A 19,957-nucleotide genomic window follows, 5' to 3' on the forward strand; every position below is an offset into this window, starting at 1 on the left:
GCCTGCCACCATGCTCTGGGTGGAGTCATGGCTCCAAAGACAATATGGCAGGGTATCCATTCTGAATGGCAGGCTGCATTTTTCAGGATCTTTTCACCTAGGGCTTGTAGTAAGCACCACGGATAGTTCCTTCGAAGTTTGAACTGCAGCCTCCACCTGTCAGCATGTGCAAAAAGAATGGTTGCCCCTTTGGAAACAGATTAGAAAGGCATCAGACCAAAGATAATTTATTGAATAATGGGTTCTAATTAATTAATCCTCACTCTAATAAATGCTCTGGCTGTCAGAGCTTTGTTATAGTTATTATTGTTATTGCTTTTAATATTATTCCCCAAGGCCATAGCTGCTGAGCATTTTGTAGTATTAATAAATAACACTGAGCTCTCTTTCCTGTGGGGTTAGCTAATTGTGGAGGTCTCTCCTGCTTTTTCTGTTTCTGTTTTTACAATTCAAAAGAAAGGAAGAAAGAATGAAGAAGAGGTAGGGGAAATACACCAGAAAGCTTGGGAAAAGCAAGGAGAGACAGCTGAATAATTAGTCAGTAATTGATTTGCTCCTCTCAAACCAGCTTTCTTGTAACTGGAGCCATGTGTCCTACCTACACCCCATTAACTTCAATTATGCCTGGCTTGCCCAAGCAACTTCAGGATCCACCTGGTGTTAAATAAGGAGGAAATTATGCTGCTGAGGGTCTATGTGACCATGAGGATTACGGTGAATTAATGCTTGGCCTTTGTCACTTCATCCCTGCTGATTAATTTCAACTCAATGCAAAAGAGAAAGCGATACCAGGAATTTTCCTTCCCTTCACTGCAGAAGGTTAGCAGCAGGCAAACCTGGAACAATCCAAATGGAATAAAAAATCCATCCCTTCCCCTCAGCATGCTTGCCTTCCCCCTGGCCTGCTGCATTCATGCCTGCTAGCCAAGCGAGGGCTTCTTCATTTCTATTCCTGTCCCAGGTCCTGTGCTTCTCCAGTTACCCACTGGATCAATAGTAACAGGATGGAAGGAATGGAACCTAAGAATGCAAAGGAGAGGGAGAGGGAGGGAGGGAGGGAGGGAGGGAGGGAGAGAGAGAGAGGGAGAGGAAGGGATGCATAAAAATAACACATCCTCCAGGAACAGGGACTGACACACAGATCCAATGATCTGCTAAATTGCTAACTTTCACCATCTCAAGGGGGCAGATGAGAAGCATAGGGACCTGGCAGTTTTGGCTAGCTTTGTGAATTTGCATGCTAAGAAGGGCTTCACAGAAAAATACATAGATAACAAAACTGCTTCCCAGCCCTAGATATGTATGAAAATTATGTTCCTGCTTGTAAAATCATCTGAAGGCATCCTGTTCTCATTCCCAAATGCAAGCAAGAGCATAACTCTCAGGAAATGTTTGCAGTTTCCCAACATTGCATTTACATTTGAAAGTGCATAGTTGTGTGTGCTCGCACACATCTGGAAATGCATCTGCCCAGCCCCAAACTGCATTTTCATGCTCTAGGCTGTGTGTGTGCTTGGGGGTGGGGAGAGGGAAGGATATTTGGGGTGGATTCTTGGAAACATCTATTTTTTATGTTTGAAAGGGTGCCTCCTTCCAGGATGCCCATGTTCTGGAGTGAAAATGAGGAGGAATAAACAATGAAGCAGAAAACAGAGAATCTCAGTTAGCACAATATCCAGTTCTTCCCTCCCTTTGATAGACAGCTTGCAGCCACACACCAAACATGAGGCTCACAGGATCAATTTTGGTGTTTGCTAGAATGTCAAGGTGTAAAATACTAGCTCAAGAAATCTCACATAGTCCCTTCCAGTCACATCCAAATCGGTTCCTATCCTGCACCACCCCCCCACAAGGTTCCTTGATTTCACAGCCTGGTTTAGTTAGGAAGCATGTTTTGTTGCTGCTGGTCTCTTGCAAACTACCCACAGCTATACCAGCAGATTAGTCTACTTCCCCCTATATCGAAAGGACACATATGATGGAGCTAAGTTTCACAAACATCAGAAGGAAACCCTCACTGGTGTAACACAACCAGGGCTTGAAGGGCTTTTTGGTTAGTGCGTATGATGACTTCACCTACCAACACCCTTCCCACCACTGTTCCCTCTGAGTTTAGCTGCAGTCTTTACAGTAGATTTTTGTGAGTGATCCCACCTCGACATATTAAGCATGCAAACAATACAGGTGTGGTTCAACAGCACTGCCTACTATCTTGGACTCCTTGTGGAGTGAGGTATTGGGCCTGTCCTGATGAGTACCTGCACATCTGAAGTTTTCCATTATACCACTGGAAACTCTCACTGCTTTCTTTATTATATCTCTCGCCTGCATTTTTCCCTGCAAAAATCCCAAAATAGTTTTCAAAATCCCAAAATAGTCTCCTCTCTGTTTTATCCTCAAGAACAACCTTGTGAGAGTCAAAGACTGGCCCAAATTCACCCAAGGAGTTATGTGGTAAGTGAGGACTAGATCCTGGATCTCCTGAGTTCCATTCCAACGCTCTGATCACTTACACTGCACTGGCTCTCTTGTTTTCGCAATGCATATGCAAGAAGTTGCCTTATGGGAGACCTGGAATGAAGCATTCTGCTTTGGCCAGATTTCCCTTGGAGTGCCTGTCAGTCATGTCCGTGTTTCACTAGAAGCAAACACTGGTACCTTCCTGGTTAGAAGTGCCCCTCTTTCTACTTCCAGGTAGGCCAGCCACTGCTGAGAGAACCCCATGTGGCCCTTAGCTCCTGGTATTCCAACACATCACTTGCTTGGGCAAAAAGCTCACCTTATTTTCAGTGCTTGTACTTGGGCACCCCTTACACAGCTCATCCTGCCAGCAAAGCATCATTGACCTGAGATGACTTTAGCAGATTAAGCGCGAGCTCTCAGAAGCACTTCAGCTTATGGGGTAGAAAAGCCTGCAGTCGTGCCACTGCTGACAAGTGAATTATATTTTACCAGACTTACAACAACAGTGACTCTTTCTTGAACCAACCAAGGCAGCTAACACAAACACTCAGAAAGCAAGAATGAGAAACAAATGTAAACAGTGGAAAATGTTAAAAACAACCTTACAAAGCCATAACAATTTGAAAGATAAAGATTCTGAAAAGATACATCTTGGCTCCTTTCTGGAATGCAGAGAGATTCCAGTGGGAGGGTCATCCAGAAGTTGGCGCAACGCAACAGAAAGTCCTTTCCTGCATGCCTGACAAAGAGACCTTGGCAAGTGAGGCATTCTTTAGGACCAAAGAAGGCAGTCCCTCAGAGAACCAGGTTCGGCATTGTTTAGGATTTTAAAAGCAAAACCAAAACTCTGACTTGAGCCTGGAAAATAATTAGCAACTAGTGCAGATCTTTCAGCACTGGGTTGATGGTCCCACTGCCACACACTGGTTAGCAGCCCAGCTGCAGCATTTCAAACCAAACAAAGCTTCCTGATAATCTTCAGGAGTAGCTCCAAAGAGGAGCTCATTGAAGCTCTCTAATCAAGGTGCAGAGAAGCCTTGGCAGAACAGACTGACTGAAGAATGGCCACAGCCGGCTCACTGGAGGCCGTTATGCCAATGTCCTGCTTGCTGCCACTGCCCCTGACAACCCATGTCCATAATGCTTGACAAGCTGGATCAGTATTCATACTCTAGATTTGTGATTGCTGGACTGTAATGTTGAAATAAAAGTTTTTTTCTGAATTTTGTTAGTCATCTTGAGTGCTCTTAGTGAAAAAGCAGCTGTACTGGGATTAATGGGGAGACATTATGATGAGTAGTTAAGTGTGAACTGTATCCAGTGTTCAGAAGAAACCCTTAAGCACAGCGGCGGATACTTGTGAGGGTTAATTGCTGTCAGAAAACCCGCAAGGCTGCAGGGAAGGTTTGAATGCACCCACTACTGGGCTCTGGGAATTCTACACCACATTCCTGAGAAAAGGATAGTTTTGCTGGAATGAATTGGATAGCTGGATTTTAGCCTGAAATTTTTAAGGACTATTCTTGCTGCAGAACCTATGCTGGGGGCAGCACCCAGCACCAGGAATAGCTCTTTCATTGTTATCTAATGTTATTTATTTAACTGAAGCTCTCTGGCCAATTCACAACAGTTCCTAAACAGGACCCAATACAATGAAAAACAATATTTTCAATCATGTTATATTTTTTTAAGTTTTAAAATGTAAAGCAACATCTAAGAAAGTACTTAGATGAAACACACCTTGAAAATTTAGACAAAACTGGAGTGGAAACACCATTCCATGGACACTGGAGCGTCCGCCTCTGTCAAATTTATTTGAGCTCTTTGTCTGAGGATATTTGGGTGGTTGGCCCCTATTTTATTCAAACAACAACCCTGTGAGGCACATCAGACTGAGAATTCATCAAGATCTGGAGGTCACCCAGTGAACTCCCTGACAGTCTTTCCATTTGCCTCACGTAAAATGCTTTGTGCAGCTCTTCCTGCCTCGATGCCTACTCAGTCTAGGGCTGCAAATAAGAGAATTTATGCTGCAACACAGAAAGCAACTCTCCTCTGTAAATAACAGCTTCACTTCTTGGTTTGCCCATACATTAGCTGGCCTAACAATATTGTCTATTTTTATTATACAGGCATTTGATCCTATTTGGCTCTTTCCCCTACAATATTATGCAGATCTCAACAAACCAAGAAATCGACTGACCACCTAGAAATCCAATCGCTCCTGCCACTTTAGCTGCGTGGAAAGTACTTACTAGGTCTGTAGATCAATTACAGTGGCTTTGCCATTGCTCCAGAGGAGGGGGCAGCAAAACCTAAGCAGAGTGAGCACAAGGCAGGACAGAATAATGAAGTTGAAGACAGACGCCAAAGAGGGGAGATTCCTTACGGGGACAGTTATACTCTGGAGCAGTGGAGGCTGGTGAAGTGAGTCTGTTCTGGGTGTTATTCCAAACTTCAAAAGGGCCATCTGTGTTGAGGAACCCATGCTCAAAATAGGTGCAGGACCATGAGCAGCTGCTCAAAAGATCAGACTGCCACCTGGAGTGGAGACACTGCCCCACTGCTCTTGAGCAAAGCTCTCATTATGGTCCTCAAGTAGTGTTTTTCTGGGCTCATCTCTGAAAGTTCAGTTTTAACTGTCTTCAGTTTTAGGGCTGAAGTCATTGTGCAAAACTCTGCCATGTATTTCTCCTGTTAACTTGGCTTTTTTTGGAGGGGGCGGGCTCCTTGTTTGGACAGCCTTCTGATCTTGTCTTTGGAACTAGCTTTGATTAAATTTTTGGAGCTCTGCTTTCCCACAGTGGTAAACAGGACAAAAAAGGAGAAACTGGCCAGTAGGGGTGTATGAGCTTTGGGGCTGGAGACCCCTAAGTTGGTAAAGCTCCTCATCCATTGCAGCTTTACTTTAAACTTTGTAAGAGTTGTCCATGACACTGGGCTCCATTCTCCAGATAGCTTCACCACCATAGAGCACCATGGATAGCTTATGTACAATACAGAATAAAAGCTGCAACAGATAAGAAGCCCCACCACACAGGCATCCCCAGCCCTGCCTGTGAATTTGTTTTTAAAGAGCAATCAGTGGTTCACACATAAGATCAAACCAGGAATCAGCTAAAGCAAAACAGAACCCCAGTTCATTCCTGCTCCTATCCATGGGCAAGCGAGATATAAAAGAGTGAGATTTCACCAACTTTCCCTGTTTAGGAGAAATGCATTTTAAACTTAAAATGCCATTGATGCAGACTATATTTTTTAGTGAGCCCTGCTCTTTAGATTTCTGCCCCCCCAGCCCTCCATATCCCCACAAAATGCAAATGACCCTTTGAGGCATCTGATGTTGTAAAGCCTAGTCCACAGGGGCACCTGTTCGTCTTGCAAAGTGTGCAAGACACTTTGCTGTTTTGCACTGCAGCTGATCCATCACAGAGACCCCTCTGGACATACACCCTGACAGTTCTGCTCCCTGCAACAGAATCTTGACACCACCCCATTGACTTTATCATTGAAGGAGAAAGAAAATACTGACTTCTATCAAACTTGGTACTTTTTTTTATTATTGGCTAGAGAAACGGGACTTGGCATAGATTTAAATATGTTTTTTAAGTTATCATAAATGGGAAAAGAAGGGTGTGGGGGCTGACCCAGTGGGCTCGATGTTTTTGATGTTGGATGTTGTCTGTAGTTTTTTTGTTTGTTTGTTTTTTAGGATAATCTCAAATAAAACTTATAAAAAAAAAAAAAAAAAGAAGAATCTTGACGCCAACCCAACCAGCTCCTTCCAAGAAAATGCATGGCCCAAATAATTGCATGAATAAAGGTAGCCCAGGTTACCTGCCCGTGACTTCAATATTGGACACAGCATAGAAGTATTTATATAAGTTCTCCCGTTGCACGAAGGTGCCCCCAAGCGCTGGTCTCAGAAGCCTCATCCGCAAGTCAGTCGCAGTGAAGAAGTCCTTCAAGCCCTTGGCGCTCTCCAGCCGCGTGTAAAGATTGTCCATGTTCCTGAGCTCCGGCCCAGCAAAAATGGCGAAGCGGTCCCTCACCTCGAAGCGCACGTTCTTCTCTTTCTTGGACCCTGCCCAGCGGGAGTAGTCCTCCGTGCAAATGATCCTGTTGGCGCTGGTAGCGGAGAGATCCCGGACATTTCGGGCCTGCATGCCGAAGGCTTCATTGCAATCATCTGCATAGTACTGATAAGGGTGCCAAGTCCTTCCATTGTCCAAGGACTTCTCCAGCAGCATCATGGTGGGGCGCCCATACTCAAAAGTCACCACAATGTCGTCTGTCAGCTCAATGCTCTTGTTCCAAGAAAGTGTGATGTTGGCCCGCAAAGGCTCTGGGTAGCGACTCCACGTCACGCTCTGCCAGTATGTGGCCAGGCCCTCGTCTTCCTTATCAAACATCAGCTTGGGTGGATGGGCCAGGTCAGGGTTGGAGGCGTCACATTCATCACTGCACAGGTACGGATTTTCCTTAAAGGGGAACAAAAGTAACAGGGGAAGAGTGGGATAAACGGCCAGTGGTAAATTTACAAGTACAGGAGCTCAGCAGGGCAGTCTCACCTTCAAGGAGAAGCGATAGCTTCACCGCCAAAGAGAAGCCACAGCCGTATCCCCAAGGAAAGTGCAAAAGTGCAGGTTGGCTCATTATATGCCCTAGTAGCAAAAGCATCAATCTCATGCCACAACATCAAGGTGCTGAAGGTCCCTAGCCCAGTCTCCAAAAACACTATTTTGAAATCCAACTACCTACATCTGGTGTCTCTCTTTGTACCCCTTGGAGAAGGCGTTGGAAACACACAATGGTGCACATATGGTGCTGTGTAGGTGTGCTGAAATGAAACGAAATGAAACAAAACACCTGGGATTTCCATTTGTCTTTTTTTTCTGGAGGTTAAGCTACAAAAAATAACATGGCTTTGACCAACTGGAAAAAATAGAATTTGTCCCCTTTGAGGGTTGCAGGAAGAAACTGTTTAAGTGTTATATGCTAGGCTGAGCATCCCTTAGGAACTGAAGTGTGCCATGATAGGGACTCTGGGAAGTCATCAGAACAAATTTCTGGTCCTCTGAAGTGAAGCCCACTATCTTATCTATGCAAACTCCAGGAAGTGCCCTTGCCTTTGGATTCCCAGGAGCAGGCATCAGATTCCTCTAGCAAACAGGGAGAGGCTGGCATGTGGTTGTTCTCCAACTTATCCAACCTTCATTGTTGTATTAAAAGTTCCCATGATTCACCTCTGGGACATAAGTGATGGAAGAAGGGCTGCTTTCCCCCATATGAAGCTGCCTTTACACAGAGATCCTTCTTTGAGGCCATACTCCAGCAGCTCTAACTCTGGAAATTAAGCATGCAGTTCTTCATTTAATCAGCATATTTCTCCCACACCTTCATGGGACTCAAACAACATGGTGGTGGACTGGGAACCACGGCATCTCCAGATGAGGCTGGGAAAGGGCGCTACTCAAAACTTTGGGGAACTGCTGCCAGCTGGTATCAAAGATGCTCACCCAAGAAGGATCTGGCTCGGCATAACATATGTAGCTGCCTATGTTTCCAGGTAGCTCTTGGGCTCTCTAACCTTTCTACTTTTAATTTTGTATGCATACCTATTAAAATAAATTGGCAAAGCACTATCTTTAAACACTATCTTCATTTGGGTTCAAAGGGATGGGTATGTATTTTGCAGCGCAGACCTCCACCTTTGCATGGGACTTAGGTTCTTTCCCCTCACCAGTAAAGGAGACCTATGTCAGTGAGGGTCCCCATCTATTGCAGCTTTTCTTGTGAGCCTGTGTCAGGTATGGAGTTCAGAATCAGGGATAGTTCCTATACAGCTGAAAAGAAAAGCTGCTGTGGATAAGAAGTGTCATTGACATTGGAATCATGAACTGCCTTGGCTCACTAGTTTGCTTTCTGGGACAACAGTGTTTTGTGATTGGCCAAGTCCAGCTTGGCAGCCTTATTTAGAATGAGCAAACCTGCCCCCTGCCCCATGACTACCATTTTCAAATGTGCCCACCCACCAAACCACTTGGGGACCACTGTGTGGAAAATGGTTTTATTCTCCCAAGGTTTGCCTGGAATTTTAATTCTGACCTCTTGGGCCTCCTTGCTGTTGAGATGGAGGTTGTGAAATTATTTGAATTGTCAGTTAGTTTACTCTATTTGTAATGTTTTGCATTTCCATTTGTCAGCCACCTTAAAGGCTCTGTGCAGAAAGCCAAGGCATATAGACATTTCCTAAATAAACACACCCTGTGCTGCAGAGAATTATTCTCCAAGCAGGACTCAAAAGTTGCACTGATGATCTGATAAATATCAACTCTATTTTTAAATGCCAGATCAGTGATGCTCAGATGGGGGGTCCCAGTGCAGCATAGCATCCCACATAACTTGCAGGAGTCTTGCATCTTAATACATCCCACCAGCCGCGCTTCTCACATCCAGGTGAAAGGCCTGGTGATCAAGTCTTAAGAGAGGAGCTTAAAGGAGCTGAGTTTTAGCCTGGAGAATAGATCATGAAGAGGCAACCTGACAGCCATCTTCAAGCATTTGAAGGACTGCCAGACAGAGGATGAATACATTCATTTTATGTTGCCACAGAGGAGAGATCCCCAACCCTTGCCTGTGCTGGCTGGGGAATGTGGGGATTGCAGTCCAGCATACACGAAGAACACCAGGTAGGGGAAGGCTGATCTTCCCCAAGGGCAGCCTAAGACATTTTGCTATCTGAGGCAAAGGAGTTGGTGCCCCATCTTCCCTGTGGATTTTGGGATGCACCTGAAGGAAGCATGCTACATAGCAAAAGGGTCTCTCCCCCAACACTTTGCTGCTGCCTCCCAGAAACTGTTATCTGAGGCTACTACATCACTGTGCCTCATGTTGGGGCTGGCCCTGATCGACACGTGCATCCATTGCCATGTCTGGTCTAGCTTCTTCTGCACACACTTTGTGACTCCCTATTTGACCTGTGGACTTCATTGGTTTTTGAATGCTGAGCAATATCTCCGATATTTCCATCATCCGTGCAATGACAGAATTAGAATTAGTGCAAGTGTGTTCACAGGGCATTGTGCAAATCCTCCAAAATATGCATTTTGTCACAGTATCTCTGGTGTGCATTTTTGGTCAGTTGTGTGTGTGTTTTAATTTCAATATGTTTCTACTACTACATTTGTGCAAAAATTAAGGAACGCGAGAAAAACAGGTTTCTAGCCCCATGGAATCTGTGATATGCAAGAAAAATCAGGCCACCGGGGAATCTGAAAGTTAGATTCATAGAAATATGAAAAGATTTAATCCATTATGGGTTTCTCCAGCATCCCTACTAATGCTGTATCAAACACAAAGAGGGAAACAAAACTGCAGTAAGACCCGGCTGTCTGGCATGGTTCAGAGGTACAGTTTTACACTGCATTCAGAGATTCCTCCTGCACAGCATGGTGTAGGGATCTTAAGCTACAGCTCATGCTTTGGACAGTGCCATATGTGCTGATCCAGCTAGGCTTGCTTCTGGGATTGGCAGCAGAGGGCACAGAGATGCCGTCTGGCTTGCAGGTGGCCAGGCCTGCTGAATCAGCAGACCTGCCCTTTGAAATGCTGCCTCTCTTCATCTGGAAGTACCTCCAGAGTCAAGCAGTGTCAAAGGTAAGCAGGGTGGGGCATTTGCTGAGGGCCCATAGTCCAGCAGGGGCCCACTGGCAACAGCAGCCTGGCGTTGTTGCTCCTCTTCCCCACTGCACCCTGTGTGGTCACCTGCCCCTCACTCTGGCCCAAATGATGGAGGAGGCAAGGAGGAGGAGCGGAATGTGCCACCACCTGTGTGCTCCCTGGATCTCTTCCTGTCAAGCAAGTGAACTGGAGGAATGTGCGAGAGGACGAGAAGCAAGAGCAGCTGGGAAGCATGGCAGCGAGAAGGCAAATTACCGGTAGCAGGACTACCGAGAGGGGCAGATCTGTATACACCACCTTCGCTTTTTTCGCAAGAGGAAAAATACAGGCTGTAAATATAACAAATCAATAATATTCTATACATTTAGTTACTGCAGATTGGGGATTCTAACCTAAAACTCTCAACATGCCTGGTAGTTCTGCAAAAAGACTCAGTCCAAAGAAGCCAAATGTTATTTCCAGGTTCTTACAGCAAAGTCAACTGTGGCAGATGATTTTTGTGTGTTTCTGGAGTTTATGTTTTACTTTCTGTTGTTTAATTATTGTGAATCAAAGGTGCTTAAAAACCTGTGAAACACCTAGGCAGGTGCAATCAGCCCCTGGTCTGCTTCCGCCTGCCCCAGCCTTATCAGAACTTAGGCTGAGATCGATCCTTTCTTGGATGACAGCTCTCATCCTTCTGTCTCTTTTGCACCTCAGGAGACTTAAGCACCTTGTCACACACTTGAGAGTGACTTACTCATCAGCTTGGGTGTTCTAACACCCCTGTGGTTTGCCTCTGGCTTAAAGATTAACCGATTAGCTTATGAAGTCCCTGTTTGCTGAGGACAACAGCAAAGTGCTTAAGTTAGGATAGAGTTCCCTCCAGATCGTGCAAGATGCCACAGCAAGGAACCACACAGACACTAATTTACTCTTCACCTGGAACTCTGCTGTGTTTTATTTTTGTCAGGAAGGCAAGAAGAGGTACCATGCATAGACTGGGGTCCCTGGGTATGCTCAGGGTGCAATGGTTGCCCTACAGCTTCTTTATCCCCCTCCATCCCCCACCCTAATCCTGAAATAAATCTGTCCATCATAGCAAAGCCCGGCACCCAGCAGACGGAGAAGACATATTAAGCTCTAACCTCACTGCTGCCAACCCCCAACTCACTTGCACCCACCCCTCTTCTGACCCGACCTGTGGAATCAGAAGCTCAGCCCCAGCTTCAAGGCACAGATGGTCAGAAGAACTAATGAATCACTCTGTGTATTTACCATGATGGTTCCTGCTGGGGAACATTTTTAATAAACAGTAGGCAGATCCTGCGACCAATCCAAGTGCCCCGTATTCCCCCTGTCTCTATCATGCACCAGCTCATGCACCCAGGGTGGTCCTATAATGAGACATTTGTCTTAAAAGCCAGTATTGACTGGAGGAAGGTATATATATCTGCATCCATATGTTTGGTTTTATGCAATCCACAGTGTATTTTTTAAAGCCAGCGAGCACCAGTATATTCCACTGCATGTAGCTTGTCTCTCTACCTTGGACAGAATCCAGATTTACACTAATGGAAATTGACTTTCCTGCCCCTTCCTTCCCAGGGCAGCCCCTCCAGCCCTCTGAAAATGCTGCACAGAATCAGAAGACCAAGCTGAGTTGTGGCATGGAGGGAGGTGGCATCTCCATGGAAGCCTTATCCGAGACACCAGATTCTCCTAGACTAAGCTGAGGATATGGGTGGACCTTGGCACCAATAATTAGACGCTACCTAACCACGTTCGTGGCATAATATTGGACCACATTTGTACGTGGATTTTGAACTTATCAAAATCACTGTTGACTGGCCAACTGGCACATGCTGCTCATATCCATACTAGAGAATTCTAATGCTCTCTATATAGGGCTGCTTTTAATGCAGAGGTGGGCAAAGCTTTCAACTGGCGTTTCTATCAATTTTGTTCTTTTCCAGTTTTACATTAATTCTTTCCCATTTGTACATTTGTTTGCAATTTTTAAAAGTCTGCACAAAATGGGTGTGTATTGTCATGCAAGGTTCTCCAATGAATTTTTGCACTTACTTTTTGAATGCGGAACTACGTAAATTCCAAAATTCAATGCCATGTGAATACCAAAGGATTGCTGCCTTTCAATTCACAGAGATTTCCAAAAGCTTGATCGAGAGATAATTTTTCAATGTCATTGCTCTGAAAGTATGAGAGGTACAAGGGTTCATGATTCAAGGAATGGATTTTTGGTTTGGGAAGTAGAATGGCTGACTAACTGGACGTGAGAGTGGAATGGAGGGATGGAGTTTTGTACTCATTTGCTTTGGGAAGGGCGAGGATATTGGTTAAGTATAGATTGTTCGCATGGATGGAGTTTTGTACTTACGTGCATTTTCATACTCACATTTTGGAGAGGGAGCTCTAAGGACATCTGTGTTTTAATTCACATATTAGTTTGGGAAGCAGGATGAATTGATGGATGGGATGTGAGAAAAAGGAAAAGCAGGAGGCAGTATCGGGTAGCAATGAGTGTGAATTGATCCATATTGATATATGAATGTGTGCAAATGGGAAATATGTGGACTGATGTATATGACTGTGACCTGTATCAGTTCCGACCACAGTGAGCAATTTGTTAAATTGTGGGTGCCACCAAAAAATGGCTTTCATGAGAGGCAATGTCAAAGGACAAGAGATCTTCCCAAAAGCCTTTGCAGAAGGTGGGGGTGGGGGTCTGACCCCCAACGCTCAAACTAACTGATTTTAACCTACTGTTTTCAGCACCAGCAGAAACCTATCTCACAGCTATCCCAGTGGCCTGTAAGACAGTAAGATTTTTTTTAAAAAAAAGATGGTAGGGGTAAGGGCATTTCAGCAGGTGACAAAAAAAGGTGTCTGGAAGCACCATGTTGCCTAGCTCCACTTAATGGGTGAGATAGAGTGGTTAAATAAAAAATAAATACAAAAAATTATCCAGCTGTAAACCAGCAGTACATTCTTAACTACATAGAAAATATCACACTGCTTTTTGCTTTCCAAGTCAAACTATGTCATTGAATTGGAGAAAGGCTGGGATGATATTAAGAACTAAAAATAACATCTGTAGGTAATTACATTTCATGCTCCAGGGCATAAATTGATAACCTGACAGAGATCAGGATGGAATTCCCATTGAACAAGAGATCTTTGCCGACAATTAATTTTCGCTCCATTCACAGATTTCAGGAAAGGGAGCCGCCATAATTAATTTAGAGTGATTACTGCTAATAGCTGGTAAGTGGTAAAACATGAGCACAGAGACTATCAAACAGCAGTACCAAAAAGAGACTGAGAAACCTTCCTGAACAAATACACAGCTCAGACTCCCTCAGTCGGGTGTCCTCCAGATATGTTGCATTCCTGCAATACCCAACCAATGTGGCCGGTGAATCGACTTCCTCACCACCAATGTCAGCAGTGCCTGTTGCTCCTCGTCCTTTTTTCTGATTACAGCTACCATTTGCTTGCTTGCCAGGCAGGGAGGAAAGAGGTGGTGGCATCTCCCATTCCTCCTCCTCACCACCGCCATTGCCTGATGCAAAGCGGGAGGCTCCTGACCTTGGTAGCCAACCATGCCAACCCTTGATGTTGGCCCTGAGCCTGTCCATTGACAGGGAAGATGGGTGACTCCAATCTCTGTCTGCTAATCCCATCCCCAAATAGGTCCACCACTATGGAGCACCATAGATAGCTACCTACAAAGCTGCAAAGAAAAGTTTCAATGGATGTGAAATCACACTGACATGGGAGTCACCGGCCTTCCCTGGGCATTGGCCTATCTTGGGGAGGGAGAGGGAAGAGTCAGGACACTTTGCCAGGAATTCCTGCACCCACGGAACAAGCTGTAGTCAGTCAGTGTGGTGTAGTGATTAGATCTCTGAACTGAGACCTAGGAGACCCAAGTTCTAGTCCTGACTCAGCTATGAAGCTCACTGGGTACCTGTGGGCCAGTCACTGACTCACAGCCTAAGCTACCTGGGTTGTTGTGAGGATCAGGTGAGCTATCTTGGATTCCTTACAAGAGGAAAAAGATGGTATAATGGATATACAAACAAAAGAGGCAAAATTACCAAGTGAAGCAGCAGAGCAGGGAAGAAAAGAGAAGTAATTCAGATCCAGATTGAAGGGCTGAGGAAACCACAGTGTTTTGACTCATTGCTGGAATGACAACCAAGGCCAAAGAGATCTTCTGGAGGAAAAACATGGAGCAGGGCCTCATCTGAGGACTTCAGCAGGGTGGGCAGGTTCATGTGAAAGAAAGTAAGCCTTGAAATACCTGGTCTGACACCATCGGAATCTTTAAGTCTGAACATACCCTTTCCGCCCAACATCCAAATGCAGTTTTGGATAAGTTCCTGGGGGCATGTTCCAATGGAAAATGGGATTAAAAGGAAAAGGAGTAGAATGAAAGGGATAGGGCCCAATATACCAGTCTATTGTGGCTTAAGGCACTTGCTGCCAGTAGCAAATCTTAGAAGAGGTATTTCAGCTCTTTGATCAGGCAAAGAACTGCACAAAAGGTGGATGGAGAAAAAGAGGCATCCCATCTAAGGACCCGAAGTGCTGCATCTATCAGTGTTGGACTTGGAAGGCTCAGTCCACTCGGCCAAATGAGCTCATTCATCCTTGGGCAGTCACTGCCTATGAACCTAACCATTTCCACTATGGTTAGATTCCATATTGTGTTGCGATCTATTATGTTGTGATCCATTATGTTGCGATCGTTCCATGGGGGAAGGGGAAGACCTATGAATACTGCTTTGAGCTCCTTAGAGGAGAGCTGGGAAAGACAATTGGGATGGTTTGTCCTGTGACTTCAGTGACTTAGGAGAACAGCCAGTTCCGAATACTGGCCAACTGGCATTTAGAGAGGGAGAAGGAGGAGTGCTTTGGATCCCTTCTTGACCCCACCGGGAATTTTCCACATTTGATATTTAGCCCAGCTCCTTCTCTCTACTTGCAACAACTGCAGCAGTGAAGGAATAGTGAAGAAACAATGTTCTTGCCAGAGTTTATTAGTAAGAAAGTTCAGGCTGCAGTGAATTGTTCAGGCTACGGAAATGGGGGTGCCCCTGGCCTGGACTAGGGCAGCTTGAATTGCTTGTCGTTCCGCTTGTGGTTTGGGGTCTATCGATTGCTGTCTATTTGCCTCTATGTATGTATTTTCCTTCTTTCTCTCCTGCTTTCAAAGAGAAGGGGCATTTGAGTCCAAGGTCATTTTGCGGCAACATGGTGGCAAGGGATGGATATGACTGGGATGCGCCTTGCAAACTGCCATGAATCAGCAGAATTAGACACCACAGTGTGAATGGAACAGACCTCAGTACGTGTGTCAGCTGGGATATACTGAGTAAATCATCCTTTTCATTTTGCTTCTGTGTCCTCGCTCACTTCTCTGCCCTTTCTTTATCTTTGTTTTGGCCCAAACCAAGGCAGATTTACTTTATGGACTTTGTGTAGGTCGTCCAGGGGCTAGTCTTGTGTTTGAAGGCATCCTCTTTCTAAAGGCCTGTCCAGCCCCAATTCAGCCTGTAGATAAAGAACCTTGAGAATTGTTGCCCATCAACAGTTGGAACATAGTATTCTCCATGATGATATTTATAGTATTTCTATTTCAATTGTAGCTATAATTTCTAAATATGCCTGTATGCATATGTATGTATACCTATAAAAATGTTGTGCAAATTGGTAGCCTCTTTTGCCCTCTTATTTTCATGATACATTTTCTAATTTTTGCATATGTAGCCACCCAAATTTGAAGCACTGCTTGAAGGGAGCCTCTCTTTTAAGAGCTGTCCAGTCTGAGACCAAACCCCGATTGTGTGGATTTTCATACTTTCACACGAGACACCCACTGAGGATTCAAGGGGAGAAGGAACTTCTTTTGCTTTTGGAAAAGGCCCCATTGTGTCTGTATGCATGCGCACACAAACAAATGGTTTCACCTTTTCAACGTCATCTCCTTCATTCTCAGCCTCGTAATGATACTAGGTTCCTATTTATTAGGACATTATAGTATTAAGAGGAAAAGGAGACAAGCAGGGAAAACATGTCTGAATATGCTGCTGAAGTAGAACGGTGAAAAGGTTTTGCATAGGGGTCAACAGCTGGTAGATCCAGGGTGTGCCATCTGCACAATCTGGTGGGGGGAGAGAATATGGATGGGAAGCATCTGTTGCGAGGGGACTTGGAAAACCATGGGGGTGCGCAGGGCTTGGGTCTACCAGCCCCCACACTGTCTTGTAACAATCGACGTCTGGCAAAAGTAATTGTTGATCAGGGGTTTAGCACTTTGCAATGTGCTGAAGTCCACCTTATGTTAGACTAGCTGGGGTTTATAAAACGGGACTATTTCTGCAAGAAATTGTTCTCAACTGTTGTGCTTGTTTCTTTCTTTTCTTAAATGCATCACAAAAACAAGGCACATAATGACAATAAAATCAGCTTTCTAGGGTTATTTTATAAGATGGCATTTCACATTGATCCCCTGCCTCTCTTCAGCTTTTTAACCACATGTGTACTAAAATAGAAATGTTCTTCTTAATATCCACATAGATGCTCACAGCTCTTACTTTTAAGTATTTGATTTTTAATTTTTTTTAATTGAACACACACCCATGCATTGCCCAAATGGTGCCATTTTCTCTTGCATAAAACTTCAAAGCAAAGAAACAGTGCCAGGTCATGGATCTCAATGTCTTGGACATGAAGTAGCAGCGATTTCCAAGAGCAAGAGTAAGGGGCAAAATGTCATCGTGATAAATGCTTGACCTAAGCAGGATATTTACAATTTAAATTTTATTTTTGCCATGGAAAAAAATGGCTAGACATATCCAGGCTGGCATTTCTTTGTGGTGTCCAAAACGCCCCGCAGAGACATGAGATTAGACAGCAGGAGGGTAGGGGTTAATGGAATTCCAGGCTGCAAATTGTGTTCCTAAGAAGATTATCTCCTGCTCTGCATTGGGCCGGGCACGTCTAAACACTCTGTACAGCCCTCTGGCTTCCAGAGAGCAATTTTTGAGAAACTCCTTCAGAGCAGAGTGGTAATCAAATCACCATCTGATGGAGCGGCAGCTGCAAGTTCATACCCGCTCCTTTGCAGTGACCTCATGTCCCCTCTTTGCCCACCTTAAAGATGGCAGATCATCTTAGGGTGAAGGAGCATTTTGAAGAGAAATATCCTCAGAGCAGATCAAAGCTGAGTGTCACATAGGCTTGGGCATGTTTACTTAAAGGAAAGCCACTGCGGTGTGGCTGTCAGTGTGCTGGAATAAGACTGGTGAGACCCAGGATTGCATCCCCCAGGCACAAAAGACTTTGAGCCAGTCTCAGTGTAACCTACTTTACAGGGCTGTTGTGGGAATAAATTGGGGAGGAGGAGAGTTTCTCGCAAGATGAAAAGAGGCAGGATATGAATGGTTCTCATTGTTTATGTATTCATCTAAGCAGTGTTCTATTCTATTTTCTCATATCACTGTTCTGTTCATAAGCACTGTGTGGCATAGTGGTTAGAGTGTTGGACCTGGAACCTCAAAGATGCAGGTTCTAGTTCCCAGTGAGCCAGTAAGCTCAATGGGTGACTATGGGCTGGTCACAAACTCAGCCTAGCCTACATCACAGGGTCATTGTTTTGAGAACAAAATAGGCCCATGTAAACATAGAAACAGAGTGAGTCAGAAGGGGCCTCCCAGGCCATCCAGTCTGACCCCTGGCTCCAGCTGGTTCCGCTCATGACATGCCCACCATGTGCATGTCCAGCCTATCCTTGAACCCCTCACCAGTGGGGCCTCCACCACCTCCCGTGGAAGCCCATGCCACACCCTCGGGGTCCTAACTGTCAGGAGATGCTTCCTGGCACCCAAATGGAACCTTGGTTCCCCGAGCTTTGCTCCATTGGAGCATGTCCTGCCCTCCTCTGCAGGGGAGAACAAGAGGAAGAAAGGTTGGGTAAAAATATTAAACACTTTTTTAAAGCAAATTGCTTGGAATTCAATGGCACTAACTTCCAAGTAGGAGTCAAAATATAATAGAAACTGTGTCATGGATCTTCTCATTTTGGTTTAGATGTTGTGGAGTCTATCCAGACTGGGACCAGTGTGTGCCAGTAGAGAAATTTAAAACTTCCCAGCCATTTTTCCTTCTCAAATCCTCACCCCATTCTTGACGGGGCCGGGAAAGGGAAGAAGCGAAGCACAATTAGTGCCCATGGAGTTCTTCTCTTTTAGTCCCTGCATTAGTGGGAGGGGACATGGAGGGCTGTAGCTGACTTAAACCTTCTGAGCCCCTGATCTGGATCTAGGTCTGCCTATTTACACTATAGTAAAGGTGCTGAGGATCAGCTGCACACCACAGAAACTATGTGTGTTTTCCAGAGGACAGTTCTTCATTAGGAGGGCTACCAGAAGGCACCTTCCAGTTTGAGCATGTCCTCTATTCAAAGTCCAAGCCTGGTTTAAAGAGAAAGAACCATCTGAAGGAAGAGTTGGCCCTCAAAGCTGCCCATCCGGTGAACACCTGGCTGGCAGGCTGAACTAGGTACACAAGTGACCCAGGCACAGTTATTTATTCCCACTATGGTGAGATATATGTTAAGTTTCTGGTTAAAGAAAAATGATAATTTTGAAATTACTTTTGCAGGAGATGGACTGGCTGCCTATTTATGAGCAGAGTCATTATTATTCAGTTAATTCTTGTAACTGAAAAATGTTTAAATATAATATTTTAGTTGTATTACAAATGTGAATTTAATATTTGCTTGGGGATTTTATTATATTTAAGTGGCATACAAATATCACTAATAATGATAATTCCAATCTCTATGTATTCATTAGAATATGCAAATGCTGGTTTCTCTTCTCTTTTTTCTTTTTGATGATACATTTCTCCTGTTGGGGCAAATTATAGGTAGGCAGCCCAGTACACTTTAACTCTAGCATGGTCAGGATCAGGATTGATTCTAGTGTAGCAAAGCTGGGCCTAAGCTCATGCCCTGAGAGCAGCAGAGGGTCTGCCCACTCCCATTCCAACAGCGCTACCATTCCTGCCTTGCAAAAAGTGTTTCCAAAGCTCAAATGCAGGGAATTCTCACTGCTTCCACACTTGGGCAGATGCTCAACCCCTGCCCCAAAATTCCTGGCAGCAGCACTGCACAGACTTGCAGCCCAGACACATCTGGGTGGAGACATTTCATTTGCACTGCTGAAAAGTGTTCCACTTTGCTGAGACCCCACCTGCAGTGTGAAGTGGGAGAGCCACAGGCAGGGAACAGCTCCCTTCTGCACAATGCAGCCTACGCATGACAGCAGCAAAGCCCGCCATTCAAATCTCACCCCAGGCACAAGGTCATTTGTCAGCCTTCAGCGACCCACAATGCTCTTCTCTTTAATGCCTCAGCTGTGACATGGGGATAATAATAATAATGCTGTCCCACCTTACTGGATTTAAAGATTATGGGCGTGATGCATGTGCTTTGAAGTATTTCTGTTGTTTGCTCCTGGTTGCGGGGGAGGAAGGCATGGTTGCTTTAAAGATCCCGTGTACTTTGAAAATATAGCCCTCAACAGTCTGTTGATACCTGTTGATGCAAGACCTCTGTCCAAGGACATTGGGTGCTGAAGTCAGCCCCAAGCAAAGCTGAAACACTCCAGGCTCTGAGAGATACTAGCCCTTTACAATTCCTTGGATTTCTCTTCTTGCAAACCTCTCTCTTCCTCTCCAGGAAGAGGCTCTATCACTCTGCTTGAAAGTGAGGTCATCCAGGAGTTAAGCATCTTGGCTT

General features: G+C 44.9%; 1 protein-coding gene across 1 annotated transcript in view; it reads right to left on the reverse strand.

The window, feature by feature from the left end:
• The window catches only part of NTNG2 (netrin G2), an 81,339-nt gene that overhangs the window by 39,677 nt on the left and 21,705 nt on the right, over positions 1-19,957 (reverse strand). Inside the window, exon 2 of the mRNA XM_044440023.1 lies at positions 6,301-6,944. Within this exon, the coding sequence (XP_044295958.1) occupies positions 6,301-6,944 (644 nt within the window). The remainder of the gene's footprint in view (positions 1-6,300; positions 6,945-19,957) is intronic.

Source organism: Varanus komodoensis, unplaced genomic scaffold (genome assembly GCF_004798865.1).
Source record: "Varanus komodoensis strain SLA01 unplaced genomic scaffold, ASM479886v1 scaffold36, whole genome shotgun sequence".
Lineage (NCBI taxonomy): Eukaryota > Metazoa > Chordata > Lepidosauria > Squamata > Varanidae > Varanus > Varanus komodoensis.